This window comes from Parasteatoda tepidariorum, chromosome 10 (genome assembly GCF_982258835.1).
Source record: "Parasteatoda tepidariorum strain Cologne lab strain chromosome 10, Ptep-v5.0, whole genome shotgun sequence".
NCBI lineage: Eukaryota > Metazoa > Arthropoda > Arachnida > Araneae > Theridiidae > Parasteatoda > Parasteatoda tepidariorum.
Window position 1 is genome coordinate 94,069,111 of NC_141764.1, and position 25,327 is coordinate 94,094,437.

General features: G+C 32.6%; 2 protein-coding genes across 3 annotated transcripts in view; one reads left to right on the plus strand and one right to left on the minus strand.

Moving 5' to 3' along the window:
• LOC107454671 (2-Hydroxyacid oxidase 1) lies at nucleotides 1-25,099 on the minus strand. The gene is made up of 11 exons (XM_016071943.5): nucleotides 24,959-25,099; nucleotides 21,371-21,556; nucleotides 18,301-18,347; nucleotides 15,839-15,970; nucleotides 14,180-14,331; nucleotides 9,681-9,942; nucleotides 8,614-8,732; nucleotides 6,591-6,682; nucleotides 3,831-3,998; nucleotides 1,714-1,783; nucleotides 1-157 (listed from the first exon to the last, which is right to left on the minus strand). Exons 2-11 carry the CDS (start codon nucleotides 21,521-21,523, stop codon nucleotides 96-98), a joined length of 1,257 nt encoding a protein of 418 aa, XP_015927429.3. The 5' UTR covers nucleotides 21,524-21,556; nucleotides 24,959-25,099; the 3' UTR covers nucleotides 1-95.
• LOC107454668 (cathepsin S) overlaps nucleotides 6,585-25,327 on the plus strand; it is a 52,408-nt gene continuing 33,665 nt past the window's right edge. For both annotated transcript variants that reach the window (XM_087153364.1, XM_087153365.1), the window contains exon 1: nucleotides 6,585-6,723. In XM_087153364.1, coding sequence (XP_087009490.1) covers nucleotides 6,715-6,723 — 9 coding nt within the window. In that variant the 5' untranslated portion in view covers nucleotides 6,585-6,714. The remainder of the gene's footprint in view (nucleotides 6,724-25,327) is intronic.

Genomic DNA, 25,327 nt, shown 5'->3' on the forward strand with positions numbered 1-25,327 from the left:
AAAGTTTCAGTAAACTTTTATTGCTTTAAAAATGAGAAAGAAGTTTTTTTTTTATTTATTTAGGAATTTATAAATGTTGGCGCCTGATTTCGTCTCTAAAATGTTGGGAAAGGAGGCAATATACTGTCTCTGACAATTTGACTAGGATGTGTGTGACCTGCAAGAAACATAATAAAAACAATAATACCAATAATAATAAAAATAAATAATAAGAATAAGACTAAACATACATTTTCTAAAATATTAAAAGCATTTTTTTTTTTAAGAATTAACCATGAAAATGCGAGGATGAGAAGGTTCATTAATGAACTATAACAGGGATGGCGAACCAATGGCACGCGACACAATATTTTGGGCACACCACCGATCACAATTGTTATTGTACTATGAATTGTTATTACACAAATGTTATTACACTATGAAGCATATGTAACAATTAAATTAAAATTCACAAAAAACAAACAAAATAATAAACAATTATAAATAAAAAAATTAACAATTAATGCTTAAAAAAAAACAAATAATAACCATAAAAAACAAGCTAACAATAACTAACTAACAAAAAAATCAACAGTCCTGCTTAAACTAATATCTTACAACCTAATAAAAGTTATTTGTCATTTAATCTGCAAGAACAGAAGTCCCACTGATGTTACTTTAGAATTACGCGTATAACTGAGACATTGCAAAATGTATTTTCTTTTCAATGTAGATAAAGAGTTTTGAGTTGATAGTATTTAGTATTATTATTTTCCCAATAACCATGAAGTCAAAATTATTTGACGGCACGTCTGTGATTTCATTAAAAATTTTTTTAGAAAAAATGGCACGTTGGTGTATAAAGGTTCGCCACCCCTGAACTATAAGAACAACTGAGAAAATATCGTCAAAATCAGGTAACTAAGTTGGAATGTTTGATTTCGAAAACTCAAAAACCCGAATCAAACGAAAAAATAAAAAAAAATTTGTTGTAAGCATAGCCTTTTTTCTGTTTCGCTTTTTAACTGTCTACTTTTTAACTGTCGCTGTAAACTAATAGTGTTTTGTTTGAAAATGGAATGTAATAATAATCGCATTCTTTTAAATTCAGTTTTACTTCAAATTGGATTTTATATCTTGTTAGTATTCCTTCGATGAAAGAGTATTATTTATTATTTGAACAGTGTTTTGGTATAAAAATTTATTCTGGAAAAAAATGTCTATAGAAGTTTTGGTTCAGTTATTTAATAAAATCGTATCTTTAATTCCCTATATTTATTTAAAGAAATTTGAAATTTATGCAGTTGTAGGTTAAATATCATTTGTTAATGTTAATAAGTAATATAAAGAAGAGGTGGGGATTATAACTTTAACTTAAATCAATACCAAAATAAGTAAAATTTTATATGAGTTGATTAAAAATTATTTATAAATATGATATTATTGGAAAATTGACTTAAAATAAGTTGGATGAAGTCAAAGTTATCAAAAACCTTATATTACCTGTTTTTTTTTTAAAACAATAATTCGAAACAATTTCGAACAATGATTTATCATTAAAATGAAAAGAAAGAAATTATGTTTCAAAATTTTTATGTCTCGTCATTGTTTCACGTTAATATCTTGTACCTAAGAAATATGAATGTAATATTTCGCGAAATTATTCGAGAGAATAATTATCTCAAACTTAATTAAGTAAAAATCCGCTAATGTAATGAAGAAGGAATTGGTCACCTGACACAGTCATAACTTCTTGAAATTCACTTGTTATAATATCCACCACTTGACTGACACCACTTGAGCCCTAAAACGAAAAGGAAATTTGACGGAATTATAAATATTGAATATTCGAGGGCAATAATTTAATATCCCATAAAAAGAGTTAAATTTTTGCAAAGAGTCAATATCTAAATTTAAAGATACAACTTATAAAGAAAGTAAAAATTTAATCGTTCCAAAATATTTTCGAGTCATTATATGAATGTCACCAAACGTGAGAGGCTGGCCAATCACAATCAATGTCAGATGGATGACAATGCGAGACCACATTCCGTAATGCTAAATTACATTATTGGCAGCGCATTGACCACCCTCCATACAGTCCTGTTCTCGTAACTAGTGATTCCTATTAGTGGCTTTGAAGAATATCGACAGAAGCAATGTTAATGTCACGCAAGCCACTCAACGCTTCTTCCAAATGCAAAGTCTTGATTTTCTTGCTGGACATCTTTTTGAAGCTTATAAAGGCGCATTGCAAATTTTCAACTTACCTAGCAGCGGCTAACTAGTCAATCTTTTATATTATTGATGTTGCGACTTTCAGGAGAACTCCTCCCGACTGAAAGTCTGGGGCTGTCTGCTGCTGTGGTAACAAGCTAGAACACATTTCTAATGGGGGTGAAATGGAGAAAATAAGGTGTCGATTGGTTTACTCACGACGACCAACGCTGAGATGAAGACAAAACTATTCTCTCACCCCTCTTTGATTTGTGACCTTTCCTCGTAACCATAGTACCTGCCACGACGCGAGACGGGTGTCTGGAGGAGTTCTCCTGAAAGCCTCACTACAAGTTAACTTTTAACCCAGCTTAAAGAAAAATATAAATATTTTTCTCACAAAAGCAAGTCTTTAGCTCTGCATATAACCAAAAACCGGGTCTAAAGCTTGGGAAGAGGTTTTTTCGTCCTCATAAATACACTAAGCAAAGCTCATTACGTAACACAACCGGTTTCATTTCGTCGGCGCTGAATTGACATAACTTATGAGGCCTTTCGTGAGGCAAACAAACATTCAAGATGAAACAGTCAAGAGGCTCTCATCGACTTGAGTTGTGTATTATGAGGAAAAATGAAATTACGCCACAACACCACTGTCTACGATATGACACAAAGCAAAGATCATTACGTAACAGAACCGGTTGAACCTCTTTCATTGCTTCGGTGATTGCCTTACTTATGACGTAAACAAACATACAGGAGTCGAAACAATAGAAAAGCTCCGCCACATTCATATTGTGTATTGTGTTAAAAAATAAAATCATGTCTTATGTTTATTGCCTCTTCATATTATTTGTCTATTCTATCATATCTATTTTCGACTTTCCCTCGCCTTCTTTATTTTCTACAATGAAAATCTTTGTTTTCTATAACTAATAGATACGAATGATTCAATTTTCAACCCAATCTTTATTCTAGGTGTTCATTTAGATTTCGGGAGACTTAACCCCTTAACGATCGGTTAATTTTCACGAAAACGGTCGTAAAAGTGCCTATTTTTTTCTGACAGCCAAACATCTTGTGCTGACATCTAGTTTAAAATAAACTAACTATCTACAATTACCTTAAAAATATCCTGGTACTGCCACCTGGTGTGTAAAATGAGAAATGACATGCTTACTAGGCGAAAGAAATGAATTAGTTTTATTCTTATTGGCGCGTTACTACTGAACACTCCAGCTCGGAAATTTCACGGGAGCGAGAAATAGAGGGCGAAACCTCACCCCGTCATTTTCACGGGAGCGAGAAGGAAAGGGTTATTAGTTGCATTTCATAAGTAATTTTCCACTGTTACTTACATATAAACATTACATTTCTGAACTTAAAGTTAAACTTATGCTTCAAAATAATTGAAATATACGTTTGTGACCACAAAAAATGATACTTTAGGCCAATTCTGTAACATTTTGCAATGAAGCAAAGTATTTTTGTTTCGGTTACGTGATCACTATGTTCGGCTATGTGATCACAGCTTCAAATTTCTATCTTATTATTTTGAATTCTACATATTTTTTCTTCATACAACCTATTATGAAAGTAAGAGATATTTATGATAAATAAAAGGAATTTCATACATTATATGCTAAACCCCATACTATGGGTCGTCCCAGAAAAACCATTTTTGCACCCCTTGCAAGAGCCTTGTAAATGTCATAACCATTTCGTATGCCTCCATCTACGTAGACTTCAATATGAGGATAATATTTTTTTACAGTGTCAACAATGAAAGGTAAAACATCGATCTGAAAAAAAAAAAGACAAAAGTCTATGATTTAAATACTGTACATCAAATTCGAAAAAAATATTTATAAAGCTATATGGGAGGCGAATAAATAAAAAGGCAATTAAAATAATTAAATTAATTAACTAGCTGTAGTTACGATTCAATAATAAAAACTGTGCATGCTAATTTTTTTAGTTCTTAGCTTATCTATGCTACATACACGATCAAGCTTAAAAATTTATTCCATACCTCATCTTAATAAAAGTTCTTAAAAAACAGTCAAATGGAAGAGGAGAATATAAAAAATGTTTTTCAGAATTTTTTTCAAAAGGAATTGTTTTTTTTTTTGTTGTTGTTGTGAAGGTATTGTATTGTTATTGATCCCGAAACATATTAATTACAAAACTTAACATGCTATTTACTCGGATCTGTTGTTACGCTTTTGTAAATTTGTATATAATTCTGTAAATATTTCGTTATGAGGCTAAGGATCTTAGACGGACCCTGAATAAACAGTTTAATTTGAAAACTTGTAAGAAAGTCTGGTAATTTTTAACGTAATTAAGAACGAAAATAAGGCCTAAAGTATTTCTTATGGAAAGAGGACGTTTGAAAATGTTTTTGTTGACTTGGCGATTATATTTGCGACTTGGTGATACTTGGTCAAAATGGTCGTTCCGGAAAATTCGAGTTTCAAGGCAAATAGGAGTTATATTTACGGAGTTATTCGAGATTTGACGAAATTTCCGGCATTTTCTCGCCAAGCTGTGTTCTGACTAGAGTTAGTTCATTGAGTGGTCTGAGGTTATAAAGTCTTTGTTTTGTTGTGTACTACACTGCTATTTAAGCTGTAATTAAGTGTTTGAAGTAGTTACATACTGAAAGATTTTGCAAATAAATTTTTAGTCTTAAGGACTGATTATTCATCTCCAATTGAGATGAACACTAGTGCTTGGTATAATACAATTAAGAGGAATGATGGGTTCAAACTTCAATATTTTCGAACTATATTGAAAAAAGAATGTTCGAATGCACATAGCCGTCGTAGGTTTTCAATAATTTTCAAAACTAATTTCAATAAACAAAGTTTTCTTAATGGTTAGGACGAATTGAACTAAATTAAGTAAATAATAATAGAAACTCTTTGTGCATCCCGTTAAGAAAATTTTCACTTTAGTCCAATTTCAATAAAATATTTCGTACAAAAATATAAAGTACTTTGTGAAATAAAGCGACAAAGTAATTCCAGAAATATAACTTTTCAAACCTACTTACTTTCTAAGTTCTTACTTGCTACTTACTTACTTCCAATATTTTTATTTTTATTTAAATTTTACTTTCCCTGTTTTCCAAAAATGTACCGGGCATAGGAGTTCGTTTTGACTGGAGATGAGCAAAACAATTGTTAAGACTCCGCACATTTACTTGCAGAATCTTTCAGAAAATACAGTTATTTCAAGCTCTCAATTACAGAACAGTGTATAGTACACAACGAAACACAAGCTTTGCAGCCTCATAAGGGAAAATGAGCTAAATCATTTCATATCTTTAACACAGGCAAGACTAATAGTAAAGTAGACTAATAGTAATAGAATCAAGTAGACTAATAATCTTCTCTCTCTCTGACGTGGCTATCTTCTATTTATATAGCCATGGCGAGGAAACCCCGGTAATTTCGACATGATTCTAGGTAATTCTCGCATAACTCCGTAAATATTACACATATCACTTCGAAATTCGAATTTTCCAGAACTATCGATTTGCCAAGTTTCCAAGATTATCGCCAAGTGAGCAAAAATGTCGCCAAACCAATTCTTTCGTAAGAAATAAATTAGGTGTAATTTTTCTCCTCCCAATTCTTCTCAAATTACGTAACTTTCTTGCAAATTTTTTAATTAAACTGTTTATTTAGGGTCCGTCCAAGATTTTTAGCCTCTTAACATAAGAAAATTTACAAAATTAACACACATTTTCAAATTCGAAATACTATGTTTCTCTGATTTGCTGTATCTCTATTCAATACAGCTTTCAGCAGATTTACTAAAAATTTTGTTAAAATGCTCACTATAAAATTTTGATAAAGTGGTCACTATAACTATAGTTCCAGTTGCAGGTAGAAATATCAAGATTGCGTTGATTGACTTTGAGTAATTTTCGAAAATGTAAATTATTTAATATCATCTTCTTAATTTTTTTTTCAAAACTCCATCCCTTTGTGAAAAATTTATTTTTTACTGAATCCTACGTGCAACGAAAACTGCATTCATTAGAAAAAATCAGAACGGAATAAAATTTGTAAGATTATTTTCAACTTATCAGCACAGCAAGTTACGGAAAATTTAAGAAAAATATGTAATAAACATTATATTATATAACCGCTAGTTGTCTAAATTTTTGTATTTGTGACATGATAAAATGAAGATTAAAATGTGTAAATAAGATTTTTCAAAAAAATGTGTATCAAGTTTGTCACAATAGCTGCAAAGTTCATTAAAAAATCCTTCTTTTTCAGGCTTCTACTGTGTACTACCCCCTTAAAACTTAGGTCAGTTTTTAGTAAATAAATGATCATTTACAAGATACAATTTCAGCAAATGTACTTATTTCTCACCGTGGCAGGAGAATAATCCATCTGTCTACCTCCATGGTTCGAAACCAATATAGCAGAAGCACCCGCATGGATGGCTTTGATTGCATCTCTCGCTACAGTATAAAAATGTTGAAGCAGTTAATGAATGAAGAAGGTAAGTAGCAATTTAAAATATTGTGCTAAATTAACTCTACAGCTTTTTTTTTGTTGTTGTTTCTAACGCCACTTGCCACACTAGCAAGCCTGCTTGGTGAAACCGAGCAAATTTAAGACAGAGGGTGCGTTTCTTGTTTTTCAGTGGCGCCATCTATGGCCAAGAATTCGACTTCTGCCACACCATGCGTCACACCTGTTTATAGGGCGGACCCATTCATACATCCATTCATTCATCCACAGATCGTAATTTTGACCAGAATCAGAGAACGATCGATCTCCAATCCGGTACACCCAGAGGTTTTGATTTGTTATGGGAACATGAAGGACTTTTGAGACTCGACAGATTTAACGTGCATCAGTCACTTTACTACATGGGGAGTCTTCGGCCCCCGGGGTTTGAACCCACGAACTCTCAGACATGGGCCCAGCGCCCTACCAACCAGGCTATCCCGGCGTGTGCAGCTTTTAATACCTCCAACTACGTGCTTCATTTATAACATATACAAGGGGATCTACTACTTTCGCTCTTAAAAAATATTTTTAGAACAGTATACACATAATATTTAAACGTCGAATAATATTTAATAATAATATTAATTTATAAATATAATAATACTAATTTATAATTAATAACAATAATATTTATTTATAAATAATATTTAAAAGCCGAAAACACTTAAGCGATGGCGAAATTAAACGAATCATTACTGAAGAAATAATCAGATATTTGATTATCCGATGAAATTTAAGGGAAATTTTGACCTTTCTTGAGATAACCAAACTGGTTTTTATATTATGAGTCATGCCTTTACAGTAGAGATACGTTTAATTTCGATTGCTTTTCTGTGTTATCCTTGCTTGAATATTAATTTGAGAGCGGTAAAGTGCATGCGTCAGTTCTGCCACTGATTTTAAAGACATACGTTAAGGATTGTGGAACACGCAGAATCTTTGACAATAAAATTTCTCATGCGTCATTTTTGACAATAATCAACTTTTTAGACAACAGCAAAATTTTTATAAATATGTTACATGCTGTGACTCCCCCCCCCCCCAGTTTTTTAATGTATCATAATTGAAGTGCTTTTTTAGATTCTTTCTTGATCTTTAAATATGATTTTCGGTAGCTATAATCTTTGTATTGGAGGGACCGGAAAGTAATGTCGTTTCATCGCATTAAATATTCGTTAGTCTTAAAAACCAATTAATTTTTTTTCAATCCATGTTTATTCATTTTCGATCTGGCATTGAAAGGTTGTTGCTGTTGTCGTCAGCTATAACGGAAGAAGGGCGTGCGATTGTTCTTGTTTTCCAATGGCCTGAAGGCCAAAAATTCTACTTTTGCCCCACCCATACGTCACACCCGTTTATAGGGTGGGCCCATTCCAAAATGCACCCCCAGAGGTATTAATTTGTTATGGGAACATGGATGACTTTATGACTTGACAGATTTAACGAGCACCAGTAACCATTTACTACACGGGGAGTCTTAAAGATTGTTGCTAACTAGGGTGAATACATTATTTATTAAAAATGAAATCTTGATAACAAATATCAAATGCTCCGAAATGACATTACTTTCCTGTCCCCCTAATAAATAGAAGAGGCATCTCAATATTACAAGACTTGTTGACTCCCCCCCCCTTTCTGTTACTATGATTTCGGCAAATCTTGCTTTTTCACCACGCCAGTACACATTTCAGTAAGACGTTGGACTAAACTAGTGTGGACAGTAGATGTCAACGGGCAGGGGAATGAAGTAGTTGTGTAACTTTGAGACTCTTGTTTACAAAAAGTATTAGTGTAACTAATTTCTCATGTTAACACAAACGTCTATTAGATTATGTTTGTTTTTTAGCTAGAAAACACATTTAAAGAAATTGCTCACTTGACAGAATTCCTTTAACAACAATTGGTAGATTTGTCCTACTTTTGATGAATGCAATGTCATCGAATGTTGCATTTGGAGCCATAGCAGTTAAAAAGTCCTTGCCAACATTAATCACTCTATAAGATAAAAATGCATGTAAAATTTCTAAAAATAATAAAAAGTAAAACAATATCTATACACTATGAAGCTATAATAGAATTTCAGTTTGTATCATTGAAAATAAATATAATTAATTATTATTTTTTTAAAAATAAAATCCATTTGCAACGAAAATTACCTTCAATACGAAAAGTAATTGCTAATTTTTTCGAGGATATCTGATTGAATAATCTTGAAATTGATGAGCGATATGTGGTGGTCCAAAGGTTAAAGTACTGAATTGTCATTGTTAAAAACTGGGATTGAATCTCTGGCGACAGTTTGAAGTCCATTCAGCTACAAATCGATGGACACAAACTTTTTTGGGCTTTAAAGGCTGCTGGTGTGCAACGCTGGCCCTAGTGCCGCCATTATAACGCTGGTCACAGAATTTTAGAGCCTTAACTGCCGAAACCCATTTGGCCAACAACAGGCTTCTGAGGGAATTTTTTATTTTATTAAAATTTATAACAAAATACCGTTACTCGATGTATAGCTATTAAGTGCTGTGTATCCCCTCGTAGATTGTTAATGCTCCTATACAGCTTCAAATATGTTCGGAATCTGGAACTTATGCTTCTACAGACCTAGGCTAGTATATGATTAATAAATTTCTATTAGATACTCGTAATAGATGACTCTAGTGGTGTAACTTACGTATTATCACCTTACAGAGGCTTATAGACTTAGTAGAAATACGTATCTTTGCCTTGCCTTTTCATTTGAAATATCACCTGCACTTATTTAAAAAAAATTACGGCATGTTCCTTCAAATATTTAATTTGCATTCCAATTCGTAAAAATCCGTTCATAAAAGCAAACTTTTATCAGAATTGTTTTTTTAATGTTTGATAATCAAATAATTTTTGTGTGCTTTTCTGCAGATAAATTAATCTATAAATGTATATTAAAAATTTTTTGATTACTCGACTCCCTCTGGAAGGACCAGACCATTCCTAGCACCACATGTTTCTGTAGGATTCAGATTTCCATCTGCAGTGATGACTAATGCTTTGAAACCACTCCTTTCAGCTCTCCGTATAATTTCCAATGTATGGGAGATATTCCTCAAGATGTAAGTCTGCATCCATATGGTTAAAGAGGATCCATTGGCTCTTTCAGCAACATCTTCAATGGTATGCGTGGCATAGCTACTCATTATCAAGATACCATTATAGTTTTGTAAACCTAGAAATTACAATTTTAATTATAAGCCAAAGTAAAATAGATAATAAATATTGCACTCAGTTTTAGTTAAATAAACATATTTTGTTTTCAAAGCATTATATTTGACAGTAGTAGTATTAAATTAAGTGTTTTTTTTTTTTTTTCTTTTTTTTTATGACCGTCGTTGAGTAACCGACCCAGTGTTTGGGCTTACGACTATTAATGTTCAACTACGTAGCCTTGTAATTTTGAACCAGAAGACAAGGGGACTCCTGGATCATGTATTGGGAGAAATTTGCATTCGTGGAGGGCTTTTTGATGGAACTAACCCGCATTTGCGTTACATGGAGAAGAAAACCACGAAAACATCCCACGGATAGCCTGACGGCAAGGGGACTCTAACCCATAATCCGTCTAACACTGAGGATATTTAATGTCAGCACTATGGTCAGTACATGCCGGATGCGGAATTCGTATCGACCAACCATCGCTGGGATTTGAACCCGGTTCACCTCATTGGAAGGCGAACTCTCTATCCCTAGAGCCATGGCGGCTTTAGTTGTTTTAGTTGTCTTATGCCTTTTGCCGATACTGACAAACCTATTTTAAGGACGGGGGTGCGCTTCTTCTTGTTTGCTAGTGGCACTTTCTATGGCCAAGAATTCAACTTCTGCCATACATATACGTCATAGCCCGTTTTACAGGACTGTTAGAGAGAGGGAGAGATCTAGCATTTATATTGAATTTAAAAAAAAAATTAATTCAAGAAAGATAAAAACAGTTCCCCATTTTAACTGTCATAAATGTCGTCAGCGAAGAGAGTTATTTTATCTTCATTTTCTATTAAGTTGCTTATTTCGCATTCTTTAGATTATTTTTTTGAGAACAAACAAATCACTATTTTAAAATCCAGATGATCGTTCATTTCATTACAAGTTTAGTAACATAATGATAAAATGTTTCCTTTATAAAACTTTAAGAATTGTATATTTTGTAAACAAAATGTTCCTTGATTTTTTTTGTTGTTGAAAAGAATTGATTTTTTGAAGGAAAAAAAAACGCTGCTATAGAACAAGCATTTAAGGTGGGAGCGAAGTGTGAAGAAGTGCGAAGTGTGCAGATTAAGTGTGACATAAAATCTGCTGATCTCAATTAGTGTTTAGAGAATAATTTTATTAAATTTGTTTATAACCTGTAAGGTACGCCTAATCTAGCAGAAAAATATAAAATTTACTAAATTTTTCTAAGTGTTCTGAGTTCAAAAATCCATAAATTTAGTTAATATTCATTAAGAAATTTATCTTTGATGGAAATCAAAGCAAATAAAATTTAAGCAATTACCCTAAATTTCTTTCAAATTTAAAATAATAATAACAATAATAATAAGACAGCATACTATATTCTACACACGCTTAAACCAAATTTGTTGTTGTTGTTGCTAATTCCCATCTGGTCTGACGGGGTCAGACCAGATCAATGAATCCGTTGATATTGAGAAAATCCGAAAGCAGAATGGGAGAGGAATGAATATCGTTCCAGTCCAGCCCTAAACAGATCAAGATGTGCTCAGGTGATGCCTGGTTTTGTTGGCATTTAGGGCAAAGAGGAAAGATCTTTTGATTTGCAGAAAAAGTGAGACTTTTCAGGTGTCCACTGGCCAGTCGGGATAGGCAGGTGTTGGTTTGCCTGTCACCAGGGAGAGATAGAGAGAGTCCTGGTCTTTTTGCCTTATACCAATAGTGAATAGGTGGAAGCAGCCACTTTTGTTTGTTCTGGGCCTTTTGCCTTGCAAAAAGTTCAAGGTATGTAAGCTCTGAGGTGGAGGGGACTGGATGGTCTAGTCCCTTCTTTGCAAGAGTGTCAGCTAACTCGTTGCCGTGGATATCGACGTGGGACGGGATCCATTGAAAGTGGACCTCATGCTGTTGGGAAATGAGCTTTACTTTTTGTAAGATCGAAAAACTGGTTTTATCTCCAATGAGGGCCCAATTTTTGAGGTGTTGAATTGAACTACGGCTGTCAGATAGTATCCAAGTATTTCCAAGGTGCCCTTCACTCAAGATTTTCTCTAGTCCCCTGTCGATTGCAATTAGTTCGCTTCGAAAGACGGAGCAAAAATCGGGGTTTCGTTGATGAAGAGTGTAGTTCTCTCGAGGTGTTTCAATAAATACCCCACTGCCAGTCTGTCTATCCATTTTACTGCCATCAGAGAATATTTTGATGTCGTTTGGAGGGATTTTATTGATGATCTCCAGGGACAATTGTCTGAGGAAGTCAGGCACACAGTCCTTCTTGTCAAGCATGGTAGGGAGGCTTTCATGGAAACTAACATTGGAAAGATCCAAGCAAGTACTAAGATTGCTATGAAGATAAAGAGGTTCAATATTTTCAGCGATTAACAGCTGTGAATTAACATGACTAAAAGGACTGTTTTTCTTTAGCCTTTGATTGCAGGTCCAGTTATTTAGGTAAATAGCAGTTAAATTGCCTTGGTCTAAACTGGAAAGTTTATTGTAATATTTCACTAGATTAGCTTGCCTTCTGAATTTAAGAGGTTGCAGATCTGTGAGGTAACCAAATTTAAATACCGTTGTGCTAATAATTTTCTTTATTAACTTGATGTAAAATTTATTAGAAGTCAAAATAAAACAGTTTTTCAAAAGAATTGATGTGTTTTCAATTAAATAAAATCATTAAATAAATGACGTTATCGAAAGTAACTTGAATATTGTGGCGTAACTACCACTATAAATATTAAATACCAATTCACTGGTATATAAGACATGTTAACTTGATTCTGTCACGAGGTACCTTTTGATAGATGAAGATTGACTTAGTCGCTTTATAATTCCCCACATTGGTGACATGCGAACAAGATATGAATTTGCCCAAATTGATGGATGATCCACATTAAACAGTTGATTTGCTTAAAAAATATACTGCTCGAAGAAATAAAATCCAGTGAAGTAAATAAAGTCTCCCAGTAATTAACAATATAGAAAAAAAATTAGTGAAATGCTGTAAACAAAAAAAAATGAATAAAAGTATCATGAGCAAAAATGATATAAATAAATAAACAGCATTAATGAACTAGTGGTAATCGTTTATCGAATTTTATCACAGATAAAAGTCTGGAAGGGGAGTAATGTGGCGTAACTACCACTTTAAATATTCAATACCAATTCACTAGCATATAAGACATGTTAACTTGATTCTATCACGAGGTACCTTTTGATAGATGAAGGTTAACATAGTCGATTTATAATTCCCAACAATAGAAAACAAGTAAAAATATCAAGAAAAAGTATAAAGTAATGTAACTATCAAGACATACATCGGAATTCTGTATAAAATAGTATTGTGGGGGGCGGAGTTATCGACAATGCCAACTGTCATCTATCAAAAGGTACCTCATGATTGAATCAAGTTAGCATGTCTCATATACCAGTGAATTGATGTTTAATATTCTTAGTGGTAGTTACGCCACATTACTCCGGGAGAGTAGTTACAGACCATGTCAACCGTCATCTATGAAAAGGTACCCCGACATAGAGTCGAGTTAACATGTCTTATATACTAGTGAATTGTAGTTGTAATTTTGTAGTGGTAGATACGCTACAGTACTCCCCCACTAGAATTATATTTGTGATTGAATTCGATGAACGAATACCACTAGTTGATTCATTGCTGTTTTGTGAGAAGCCGGGAGAGCTGTATTAAGATCACCGTATTTTTTTGAGTGCTGAATGTGAGAGGTGTATTAACTTCACGGTTGTACTCGCTCCTGTGTTGCCGTTAGCAGTCGAGTGTATGCAAACCAACGTTGTGTGTGATCGAGATGAGACTGAGTAGCAACTGCGTGAGGAGGTGGATAATGATGCAGTCACAAGTAGCAAGTCAACTGTTCAATGTGGACCGTCCAAAGAAGTAGGCGTTACTGCCGATGTAGGCGTATCCAGATCAAAGTGGGCGTTTTTTTGCCAAGGTAGGCGTGGTTACATCACGTCCGGGTCACCAATGTGGGAGGCGGAGTTATCGACAATGCCAACTGTCATCTATCAAAAGGTACCTCATGATTGAATCAAGTTAGCATGTCTTATACACCAGTGAATTGATGTTTAATATTCTTAGTGGTAGTTACGCCACAGTATTAATTAAAGCTTATTTTCTGATATTCTGTATTGCTGGAAAAAATAAATTTTTTCCCACATTCTATTAATTTTGCCTTGGTTCTATTATGATTCTTAGATTTCATTACCTGATATTGTTGCCAATTCGCCATCAGGATGAGCTAACTTTTGAAGACCGACAGGAGAGAAGCCAATTGGGTAATCGACTTCTGTACCCAAGACGGTGACTTTTGTGCTAAATTTAGTTACATCTCGAAGTGCTTGAGGGATAATTTTGATCCTATAAAAAATATGAAAAAATATTATTCAATCAAATGTTAATGCGAGTTCGCGATGTATACACAATCTGCTGCCGATGGCGGCACCTACCGATTCACCAGAATTATAAGTAAAAAAATATGAAATGGAATTATGCGTAGGAAATAGAATGGAAAAAGGGAAAGGGGATATAGTGAGGTCAGAAGTGATCTTGAAAATCAAGAAAATCACACCAGAAGTGTCGTGAAGAAAAAGGCGTCCAATTGGAGTAGTCGGCATCGTCAAAAATAAGCAAAATGCAATGAAGTAAAATCAGATTAGATAAAATACACATGAAGAGAAATACAAGTACCAACTATATACGTAGCTTAGCCTCATCCCGTCCCTGTAGGGGGCACCTGGGAAGATATAGTGCGGCTGTCTGTAAAAGTCTGGGGTTGTCTGCTGCTATGGTAACAAGTGAGTGCACATTTCTAATGGGGGGTGAAATGGAGAAATGAAGGTGTCGATTGGTTTACTCACGCTGACCCATGCAAAGATCACGACAAAACTATTCACCCACACTCCAATACGAAGTGACTTTCCCTCGTAACCATGGTACCCGCCATAACGCGAGACTGATGTCGGGAGGAATTCTCCTGAAAGCCGCACTATACTGATGACTCAAAGAGCGCGCTCGTACCTGCACAGCAATGAGAGTGACAAAAAAAGGGATGGCTTGACGTCGGAGAAGGAGAACACGTACGTCATCGTCAACGGGCAAAGGAGATGTGGGATTTGGATTCTAGGACTCGCAAGATGGAGCACGAGACTGGTCGCCGCAAGCGTAAGACGGCCACCACACCACAAACAAAAAAACTATATATATAAAAAAAGTAGCAAATCAACTATATACGGCAATTAACATGATTACAAAAAATGTACAATCGTAAGACAAAGTGAGATGCTTAAAACAAAATCGGGACGAACTATATACAGGAAATAAAGCTATATACAACTACATACAAAATTAGAAAGATACGTAACAACTAGCTAGACTGATTGCATAATCAGAGGTGACGCGAGGGACTCTTCTTCCCCTCTGCTATCTGTAGCTTCAAAGAAAGGTATCAAATGCTAAACTGACATAAAATTACATTGGTTTGAAATTTGAAAAATAACTAAATATACTAAAAGTTCCGTAAAAGCTTTCTTTAGTATACATTTGAAGAATCTAGGTCAAACATTAAATTACTTTGGATCGAATGTACTATTTCTGATTGCTGTAAATACTTGTGCACTCTTGTAGAGTAAGGGTTTTTTCAGATATTTTGCGCCATTTTCAAAATAAGCATCGACAGCACTGACTTTACTTTGGCTAAACTTAACCTAACAGCCAGGAGTAACTGTTGCAAACGCACAGCAGTTATGAAAATAGCATATTATTCGCAAAAAAGCATAATTTCATATGACGATAGAGCGTTCGAAAAACAGCTTTTGGAACAGTGATTTAAAATACCAGACGAGTGCTAATAATTATTTTTTCTTACTTTAAATAAGATTTTTTATTTTCCATGTATGTTTCTCTTTGTCCTGATGCTCCCAGGTAATAATTTCTTCCTAACTTTGACAAGTAGGAAGGACTGCATCTGTCGAAGTCCTCCAGAGTTGTAAAAGCAGCCCTAAAAGTAAGAAGAAGTCTTTTTATATAATTTGCAAAGGAGATTATAAAAATATTTTGATTGATTTTTGTGAGAACGAAAGAGTTGGCAAACATCTGAAAAGTCTAATCACTGGATACTTGATTCAAGAAAGTGTGTAAGTTTAGATTAACAAAATGTTAATTGAGAATTTGTCACAAATGTTGAAATTAAATCAGACAATCGGTTGTTGAACCTTCCTCACATTATATATCATACAGAAAAGAACGATGCTATATTTCTGCCCAGTTCTTGATTTAATTGAACCAGATTTATTGGCTATAGTTAAAAATGTTTGAGTTACTTAGCTTTTTTATCAAGGTCTGATACAGGTAGAAGGTTTCATTTTATAAGTGACCAGAGATTTTAAGTAGAAGTTGTGTAAGAACTAAGTCTAAATTCTTTAATGTCTTTTTTACTGAGGACCATAACTTTAGATATGAATGCTACATCAGGTATTTTCTGTGTGGTAAATAGAGTTGGAAAAACTATATAAACCTACTGATTTTCTGAATTTCAGCTGGTATGACTTGTAAGAACCAAGTCTACCTAAGTATTTGTACTTTACTGAGAACCACACACCTTGTGCACAAATAGACAAATGAATAATTAATAAGACTTTTTTTGAGTTAATTTCGATTACTTGTGAAAGTAAAATAAAAGAGTCTAAGTATAACAATATTAAGTAATGATAATTTAATTAAGTGAGATCTATATATGCAAAGATTTTCATTGATAATTTTTCCTTTTCAATTTTTTTTTCTTTCAAAATATTGCAAAAAGTAACTTTTAGCAGAAGATTTTGGTACCAATTAGAAGTAGAGTGGTCTCCTTTTTTTCGATAGCTCATTTTCTAATATTCACGTTAATACAACAATTTTCTTTGTTTTGGTCAAAATATTTCCGTAAAGATGTATCCGTTGATGCACCCATTTTACCTCCAGCTCCACTAAGCGGAAAAGCGTCAAGCAAAGCAGAGCTTAACAGCTTAGTCGCCAAAGTCCTTAAACTATGAAACACTGATCTAGGAAAGAAATTTTTTTTTCTTCTTCACGAAAAGAGTTTTACTAACGATATTAACACTTGGCGATATTTCAGGATATTATCATTTAAAGATATTTCTCGATATTATCGTTTGTCGATATTTATTGATATTATCTGTTATCGATATTTATTGTTTGTCAATAATAACTATCGGATTTCCGATATAGCACAAAAATATTTTGCGTATGATTTTCACGATAATTTTAAACTATCGATATTTGACGATATATCTCCAAAATCTAAAGAGATCACTGGTTTTTCATACTTCATTCATGAAGTGCAAAGGTTGAAGCAAGGGCTTTAAAAGCCATTATTTTGAACTTTAAAGTAGGTTACGAAAAATGAATATTGTGCAAGTTTAAGCCCCTAAAAATTTTTAAAGTAGAAAATTTCTAAATTCAAAGTCATTTCATTGAAAGTGAAGTATGAGTATGTATTAAGTGATTTATCTAAAGAAAGCAACTACATCCCAAAATTTTGTCATGCTATATTATTAGTAATCGCTGACTAGTTATGGACATGCTCTCGTTTCCATGGAGCCTTGTTGCTTTTCTGAGTTACGCTGCCGAAATCACTCAGAAAAAACTAACTATACCAACTTCAAAGCTTCAAAATTTTAAACTGAAATTTATTGCAGATATGGATTTTTTTAAAAAAAGTACTTATTACAAGCGATTACAGATGGCGCTGTAATCACAAAATAAAAATGGGATACAAATGGTTTACAAGGGAGATATCTCGAGAAATACGCATCTGGTTAAGAAAAATAAAACTTAGTGTATTTGATACAGTAGTTGGGCAGGGATTACCTTTAAAAACATTAAATGCATGTTTTGAAAAGACTTCACAAGTGTAGTTATAGAATTTTTGCTCTGTTAAAGTTAAGGAAAAACTCAGATGACAAGTTGTGTGATAAAAGTGGAGAAATTATTTTTCTAATAGTCGGGTGCAAGAGGAAGTCCTCAAAAAATATAGACATCCGCCAACATTTTCTTAAAGTTTTATTTTATTTAATTTATTTTTTAACACATAAAATAAAATAAAATAAAATAAAATAAAATAAAATGAAAAGAAGTTGAATTTCCTTGTGCCCCGCGAACCGAAAAGTGCAATAAATAAATAAATAAGCAGATAACAAAATCAGGTATTCTTTAACCTTCTAAAATAAAATAAAATAAAATAATTAAAAAAAAAATTGAATTTCTTTTCGCCGGCTAACAGAAAAGTACCCGAAATTATTTTGTTTGTTTAACAATAAAAGTTCTTACTCATCTTTAATGCAATTCTCTGGTTGGTAGAATTCATCACAGGGTACCTGATGAGAGAAATAATATTTAGTTGTTATATTATTAATAATATTATTTGAATATAATATTATATAAGTAATAATATTATTTGAATTACCGTTTGTTTTTAGAAACATTTGATATGTATATGAAGTTTAAAAAAATAAACAAAGACTAATTAAATAGAGTTGTAGGTTAATATATATTGTATAAAAATTTATTGTTATAAAATGCTATACGGTTAGGATATATAATGAGAGTACTATTTTGATATGCATAAATCAGAAACCGTAGTTTTTATGCTTTAGAGTTCAAGTAACGCTGTAAAATTTATGAGATATTTATTACTGCAGTACTAGTTTTATATGAATTGACATTATTTCCCTGATTTGAAAATTCAATTTTCAATAAAGATATAACGGTATTATAACAAGAGAAATAAGCATGGTATCAACAATTGAATCTAAGATCACAATTGAATCTATCACAATTGAATCTAAGATTGCAATTGTGAAATAATTTTGAACGAAGTATTCCATGATACCAAACTTCGTCTTTTAATCTCACCCTTAGGGGAAGCTTTAAAATTTCAAACTAAAACTTATTGCAGATTTGGATTTTTCTAAAAAAAGTACCTATTACAAGCGGTTAAAATCTGTTTACAGATGGCGCTGTAATCACAAAATGGGATACAAATGGCTTACAATGGAGATATCTCTAGGAATACTAATCTGGTTATAAAAATAAAACTCAGTGTATTTGACATAGCAGTTGGGCAGGAGATGCATTTGGTATCATTGAATGCATCTTTTGCAAAAATTTCACAAGTGTAGTTTTAGAATTTTTGATCTGATACTTACTTTTCAATCATTAGACCAAAAGTTATTCAAGGTGGTTCGTTAATTTTTTTGCGCCGAGTAATAGATTACCCATCTACCACTCTGAAATGTCAAAGTTAAAGGACTTTACTTTTCTCTATGAACCCAGGACTCAATCTTAGATGACACCAAACACGATTTTTTTACTACTCTTGCTTTCTGTATTAAGTATATACAGGGTGTTCCAAAAGCATAGAAACAGTCGAATATCTAAGCATTGTATTAAAGTTCTTAAATTACACTTGTGTGAAATCTTTCCAAAAGATGCATTCAATGATATGAAACGCAAGAACTTGAGGCTAAGGTGACTTTCAAGGAAGGTCAAAATATCGAGCATGCTGAATTTTATATTTTCAATCGGATATGTATTTCTAATAAACCTTTGTATTCCCTTTTCATTTTGTATTGAAGCCCTGTCTGAAAACCAAATTGTAACAGCCTGTAATTGTAGACATTTTTTTCCGAAAATCCAAATGTGCAATAAATATTAATTTAAGAATTGTTGTTGTTTCCAATCCCATCTGGGATAGCGGGGCTATACCAAATCCATGAAGCCGTGAGTCTTCAAAAAAAAAAAAAAAAAATCTAAGAATTTGAAGAAATCCTCAACGAGTGAGGTTAAGGGGATTAAGTTTGGTATCAGTAAATTCATCTTTTGAAAACTTTTCATCTGTGTAATTTTAGAATTTTTGATCCGCTATTTATTTCTCGAGAATTAAGACCATCATATCGTTATTGAGAATAAAATTCCTAAACAAGGAATACATTATCAAATCAGGTAGAACTAGAACTACAATAATTAATAAAACAAGAATCGCCCTTAAAATTGTTTCCTGGGTACATAGAGGATAAAGTATAGTGCGGCTTTCAGGAGAACTCCGCCAGACAACCGTCTCGCGTCGTGGCGAGTACTATGGTTACGAGGAAAGGTCACTTCGAATAGGGGTGTGGGGTGAATAGTTTTGTCTTAATCTTAGCGTAGGTCGTCGTGAGTAAACCAATCGACACCTTTTTTCCCCTGTTCACCCCCATTAGAAATCTGCTCTCGCTTGTTACCATAGCAGTAGACAGTCCCAGACTTACACTCTGGAAGAGTTGCGCCTCAGAGGAGGAAAAGCACCTCAAAGCCATACTATACTTCAACTTTGACATTTCAGACGGAAAGATGGGTATTGTTATAGATCCTTAACATAATGTTTCTTTTTAAAATTTTTAGATAAACACTTTTGGAAAGTAAGTTTTTATTGTTAAAGGCGTAAGGAATTTTTTTTTATGGAGCTTCAAGCACAATGGCGCTGTTTATTATTAGATTTTTAATATCTAGTATTTTATTAGAAGATGCTAAATTTTAATCATCAAAATTAAGGTACATTTTCTTGTTGATAAAATTATTTAAATAAAAAATATAATATAAAGTTTTAGTTTTTTAACGTCCGTGAATGCATGTACGTGGTCGCCTCATTGTTCCTTCATTTAGTATATGATAAACGTAAATAAACTGAGCAGAATAGCCTTAAAATGGAGTTCTCTTTTACAAACAATAAACTCCTCATTACAAAATGAGTATCCAAAATTATATAAAAAGTGCTTAAACTAGCTCTGTGTAGGATTTCTTTATCGATATATTGCTTACAAACCAGGATATGATAAAAAATATCACTCATAGGAGAACGGAGAAAGATAAAAATGCATGGTTTGCTGCATTCTGCTTATTAAACCAGTAATTTATTTTTACTACGTATCTAAATTAACTACTTATTTTGACAACAGATGGTGCTACTTACTTACTAAGAAAAGCTAAGAAACGGCAACAACGTGACTCAGTTGGGATACAAAATTGCCGAATCAAATATTTCAGTTGGAATAGTCCAATAGTTTTAAAGTTTTTTCAGGCAACAGCGACATCTGTTGACAAGCTTTGTTACTACTTTTTTTGACTTGGTGAGAAAAATTTTTGGTTTCCTGATAAAAAGCAGCAAACCATTAATTTTTTTGTGCAACCATTATTTTTTAATTGATTTTTCAAAATTTCGTCATGTTTTGGGAGGCCAGTTTCTTGTGTATTATTAACTACCATTGTCAGCAATTTAGATCTTTAAAATGAGCAGCAGGCACAAATTTATTTCTCAGTATTTACTTACATAGTTTATTGTAATATGGCAGTATTTACTTACAAAATTCCATATATCTACTCCAGTATTTTGGCAGAAGGTTTTAGGTTCAAAAGCGAATAGGTACTTGAAGTTTAAACTAACTAATAGGATTTTGAAAAGAGAAACAGACATCAGTAGTGCATTAGTTGATACCAACTTTTCAGTAGCTTTCATAATTATGATATTTCTGAAATATTAGCTTCAGGTCTGAAATTAAAATAAAAAAAATAAAAAAAAAGGTAAGGAAAATGATATTAAAATAAAGGAGAAGAGTGATACAGAGATAAAAATTATTACGTTTATTTTATTTTTTAATTTTACGAAACTTATATTAATACAGTAGCAACAAAATAGTATTCTTGGAGAGGAGAGGATTTATGGTTTTTTTAAAAGCTCTTTAACTAAAATAAAAAAAAAGTCATACTTTAGATTCAAAACGCTTACAATCCATTACCGTAAAGCAATATCTGGGTTACACCGTAAAAAAAAATTTTTTTTATAGAAAAAAATTGTCAGCTTGTGTGTTAGTATAAAACCGTTTATTTCACATAAAAAATAATGTTGTTTAAAAAACGGATGCCTCTTTTTTTAAACAGACAATTATTTTAAAATACAAACTCTGCTATTTCAAGAAAAAAAAAAAAAATATGCGAGCATTGAAGTCGGCCCTGAGACGAGAGCAGAATTCGAAAGAACAGTCAACGCCGGGTTTTGAATCCAGTCACCGAAGGCGAGCGCCCTGTCTTTTGAGCCACGGCAGGTCTATTGTTTGTTCATGAAGGAAAATCTTAAATTGTCTTTATCCTAAAGGTCTTACTTATTGAAATCATATTTAAGAATAAAAACGTTAAAAACTACGGTGGACGACCCTTATTAAAAAGTCTCTCGATTTAGCTTACCGAAAAATTATAACTAAATACAGATAATTATGAGGTCAAGTAACAATTCGACAATGAAGTCGAGTCTCACTTTATATATACGCTCCTCAAAACCATACATAATTTCTGATACATACGAGAAATAAGATAAAGTTGTCTTATGGTAAGCAAAACAGCGTGCAAAAAATTTAAATTTGAATGGGCAGTTTTAAATCATTTTTGATTAGGACAAAAAACAGAAAAAAAAACTGTTTTGGGAAAAATAATTTTAAACCGCTTAAATCAACAAAGAAAATCCGTAAAAAAAATTGTAGCGTGATTAAAAATTTTAACAAATATCAGCATTTATCTTTAAGCGGTTTTCTTTCAACAGAATTTACAGTGAACAGGTAGAAAAATAGCTTAAATGCAATATTAAAAAATTATATAACGTCATTAAATGACCCTAATTTTTAAAAATGTTTCTGCCCATATAAAAATTATTAAAACCATAAAATCATTTTCGATTTCAGCATACTTTTATGCGAGTAGACGTTGAATTTATTTTTAAAATATTAAAAAATTGGATCACAAAAGCTTTTCTTCTTTGAAAACTGTAAATATCCTTTGTATTAACATTTTTCATCATTTTCATAATTAGTATAGAGAGCTTTACTAAATAGAGACAAAACTTAGCTTAGCAGTCATAAATTTCATCAATCTAGCAGTGTTTCAAATTCACAACATTTATAAAAAATAGCATAATATTCGCTATAAGGTGCTATTTACTTCGGCAAAAACTTCGGGAAACACTCGACAGAAAAGCCAATGCTAAAAAAAGTATTTTTAAAATAAATATATCTTTATTTTGTCTTAATTATAATCTTAACATTGATAATATATCTATACGATCCGCTGGCTTAGGGTATAGAGTGTTTGCGTCCCAATGACGTGATCTAGGTTCGAATCCCAGCAATGACTTGTTGGTACGAATTCTGCACCTGGCGCGTATCAACAGCAGTGCTGACGTAAAAATATCCTGAGAGATAGATGGATCGTGGGTTAGGATCCCCTTGCCAACAGTCAAACAGTAAAAGGTTTTCCTCCCCATGTAACGGAATTGTGGCTTAATTCAAGATTACAACACTCTGAAGTTGAACATTAACAATTTTAAACTCAGAATTGGATCGGATTTTCAACGCCGGCTATAAAATATAATTAAATATATCTGTCCTGAATCATAAGCATACTCTTTTCTTTATAAGACAATTATTATTATTATGAAATTTTTTTTAAATAAATTATAATTCAAAATTTATTTCTTGAAGGAGATTTGTGTGCTATAATTACTGCACTTTCAAAAAATTACTGAATAAGTACGTTAAAATTTTATACCGTAATTTTAATAATAATATTTAGTGAATTAGTGATTCTACAAATGTGACTGTAAAAATCACTGTGTCAGTTTCAATAAATTTTAATAAACATTTCGGTAGAAATAGGTTTTACGGTAAAATGTACAGGCACCCTGAAGTGCGCTTATGTAATCCGGTGCGTTTACATTATTTTTTAATATATATATATATATATATATATATTTATATATATATATATATATATATATATATATATTCTTGCAGTGCACATTAATCCTTCGTAAAGTCGAGCCCAGAAAATTGCCAACAATTTCACAATTTTTTCAATGTTTATGGTGAGCTATTTTACTATTACTATACTTTAATTTGTGTAGTCGTCTGTAAACTACATCTGTTATGATGATGTATGTACGTGTAAATGAAATTAATAATCAATTTCTATTTTGAAGGAATACATATTGTATAATCTACTGTTAATTTAAATTAAGTTTTGACCTTACTCTAAAAAAACAAAGAAAAAAATATTCCCAAATTTTATTTGCAACGAAATTGATAAATTTGTGGGCTTAGTGATGTAATTTTCATGTATTATAATACATTTAATACATTTTAAATTTAAAAGTCTTTTTTTTTAAATTTCAGTTACTTCAGAAGCTAAGTTTTAATACTAAGTTTAAAATTCATTATTACTCACCAGCTGAATATCCATTCTTCAGGATTTTGAATGAGTTTTATTATACGGAGCTAAAATATCCTTAGCACCCGTTGTCCAAATTTCAAAATAATTTTAGAGTTTAAGACAGACACGCGACTAGTACTTTTACTTTTCATTACTATCGAGGAAATTCCATAAATGAATTGAGTTTAAGATTTTAAAGACAACTTTGTTAGACAAAACACGTGAAGGAGTCGTGATGGCTCAGGGGATAGAGTGTTCGCCTTCCATTGAGATTTACCGGGTTCGAACCCCAGCGATTGCTGGTCGATTCAAATTTCGCACCCAACTTGCACCGATCACAGTGCCGACGTAAAATATCCTCATAGGTGGACGGATCATGGGTTACAGTCCTCTTGCCGTCATACTAGCCGCGGGAGAGTTTCGTGGTTTTCCTCTCCATGTAACGCAAATGCGGGTTAGTATCATAAAAAAGTCCTCCACGAAGGCAAATTTCTCCCAATACTTGATCCAGGAGTTACACTGTCTTCTTGGTTGGGTTCAAAATTACAAGGCTACGGAGTTGAACATTGGCAGTCGTAAACCTTAAAAATTGTGTTGGTGGTTTAACGACGGTTATGAAATAAAATAAAATACAAGAAGAATTTTAAACTTATATCCTTAGCAGCGGAAAAATAAACGAATCAAGAAATTTACTCACTTGCCAATATAAAGGATTTTTGTCGACACAAGTCTAAATTTCGGGAACTACAATAAATGTAGAATCATATAAATGATTATAAAACCTGAAACATTGTAAACTATTTTCTGTGGGAAGTTTTATCATGCAACTTTGCTTTTATAGCTTGCTTTTTTGTTTCTTTTAAAATTATTGTTTTTTTTCATCAAAAAATGTGTTTTTGAAAGTCACGTATGTTAATAGAGTCATCTACTGATAAAAATCCTTTCTTATTTTAAATCAGATAAGAACCAACCTTACCAATATTACTGAATAACTCAGACATACAAAGTTAATATGATATATATTTTTAGCTTGGTAAGGAATGACGTTAAAAGCTAAAAATTAGGT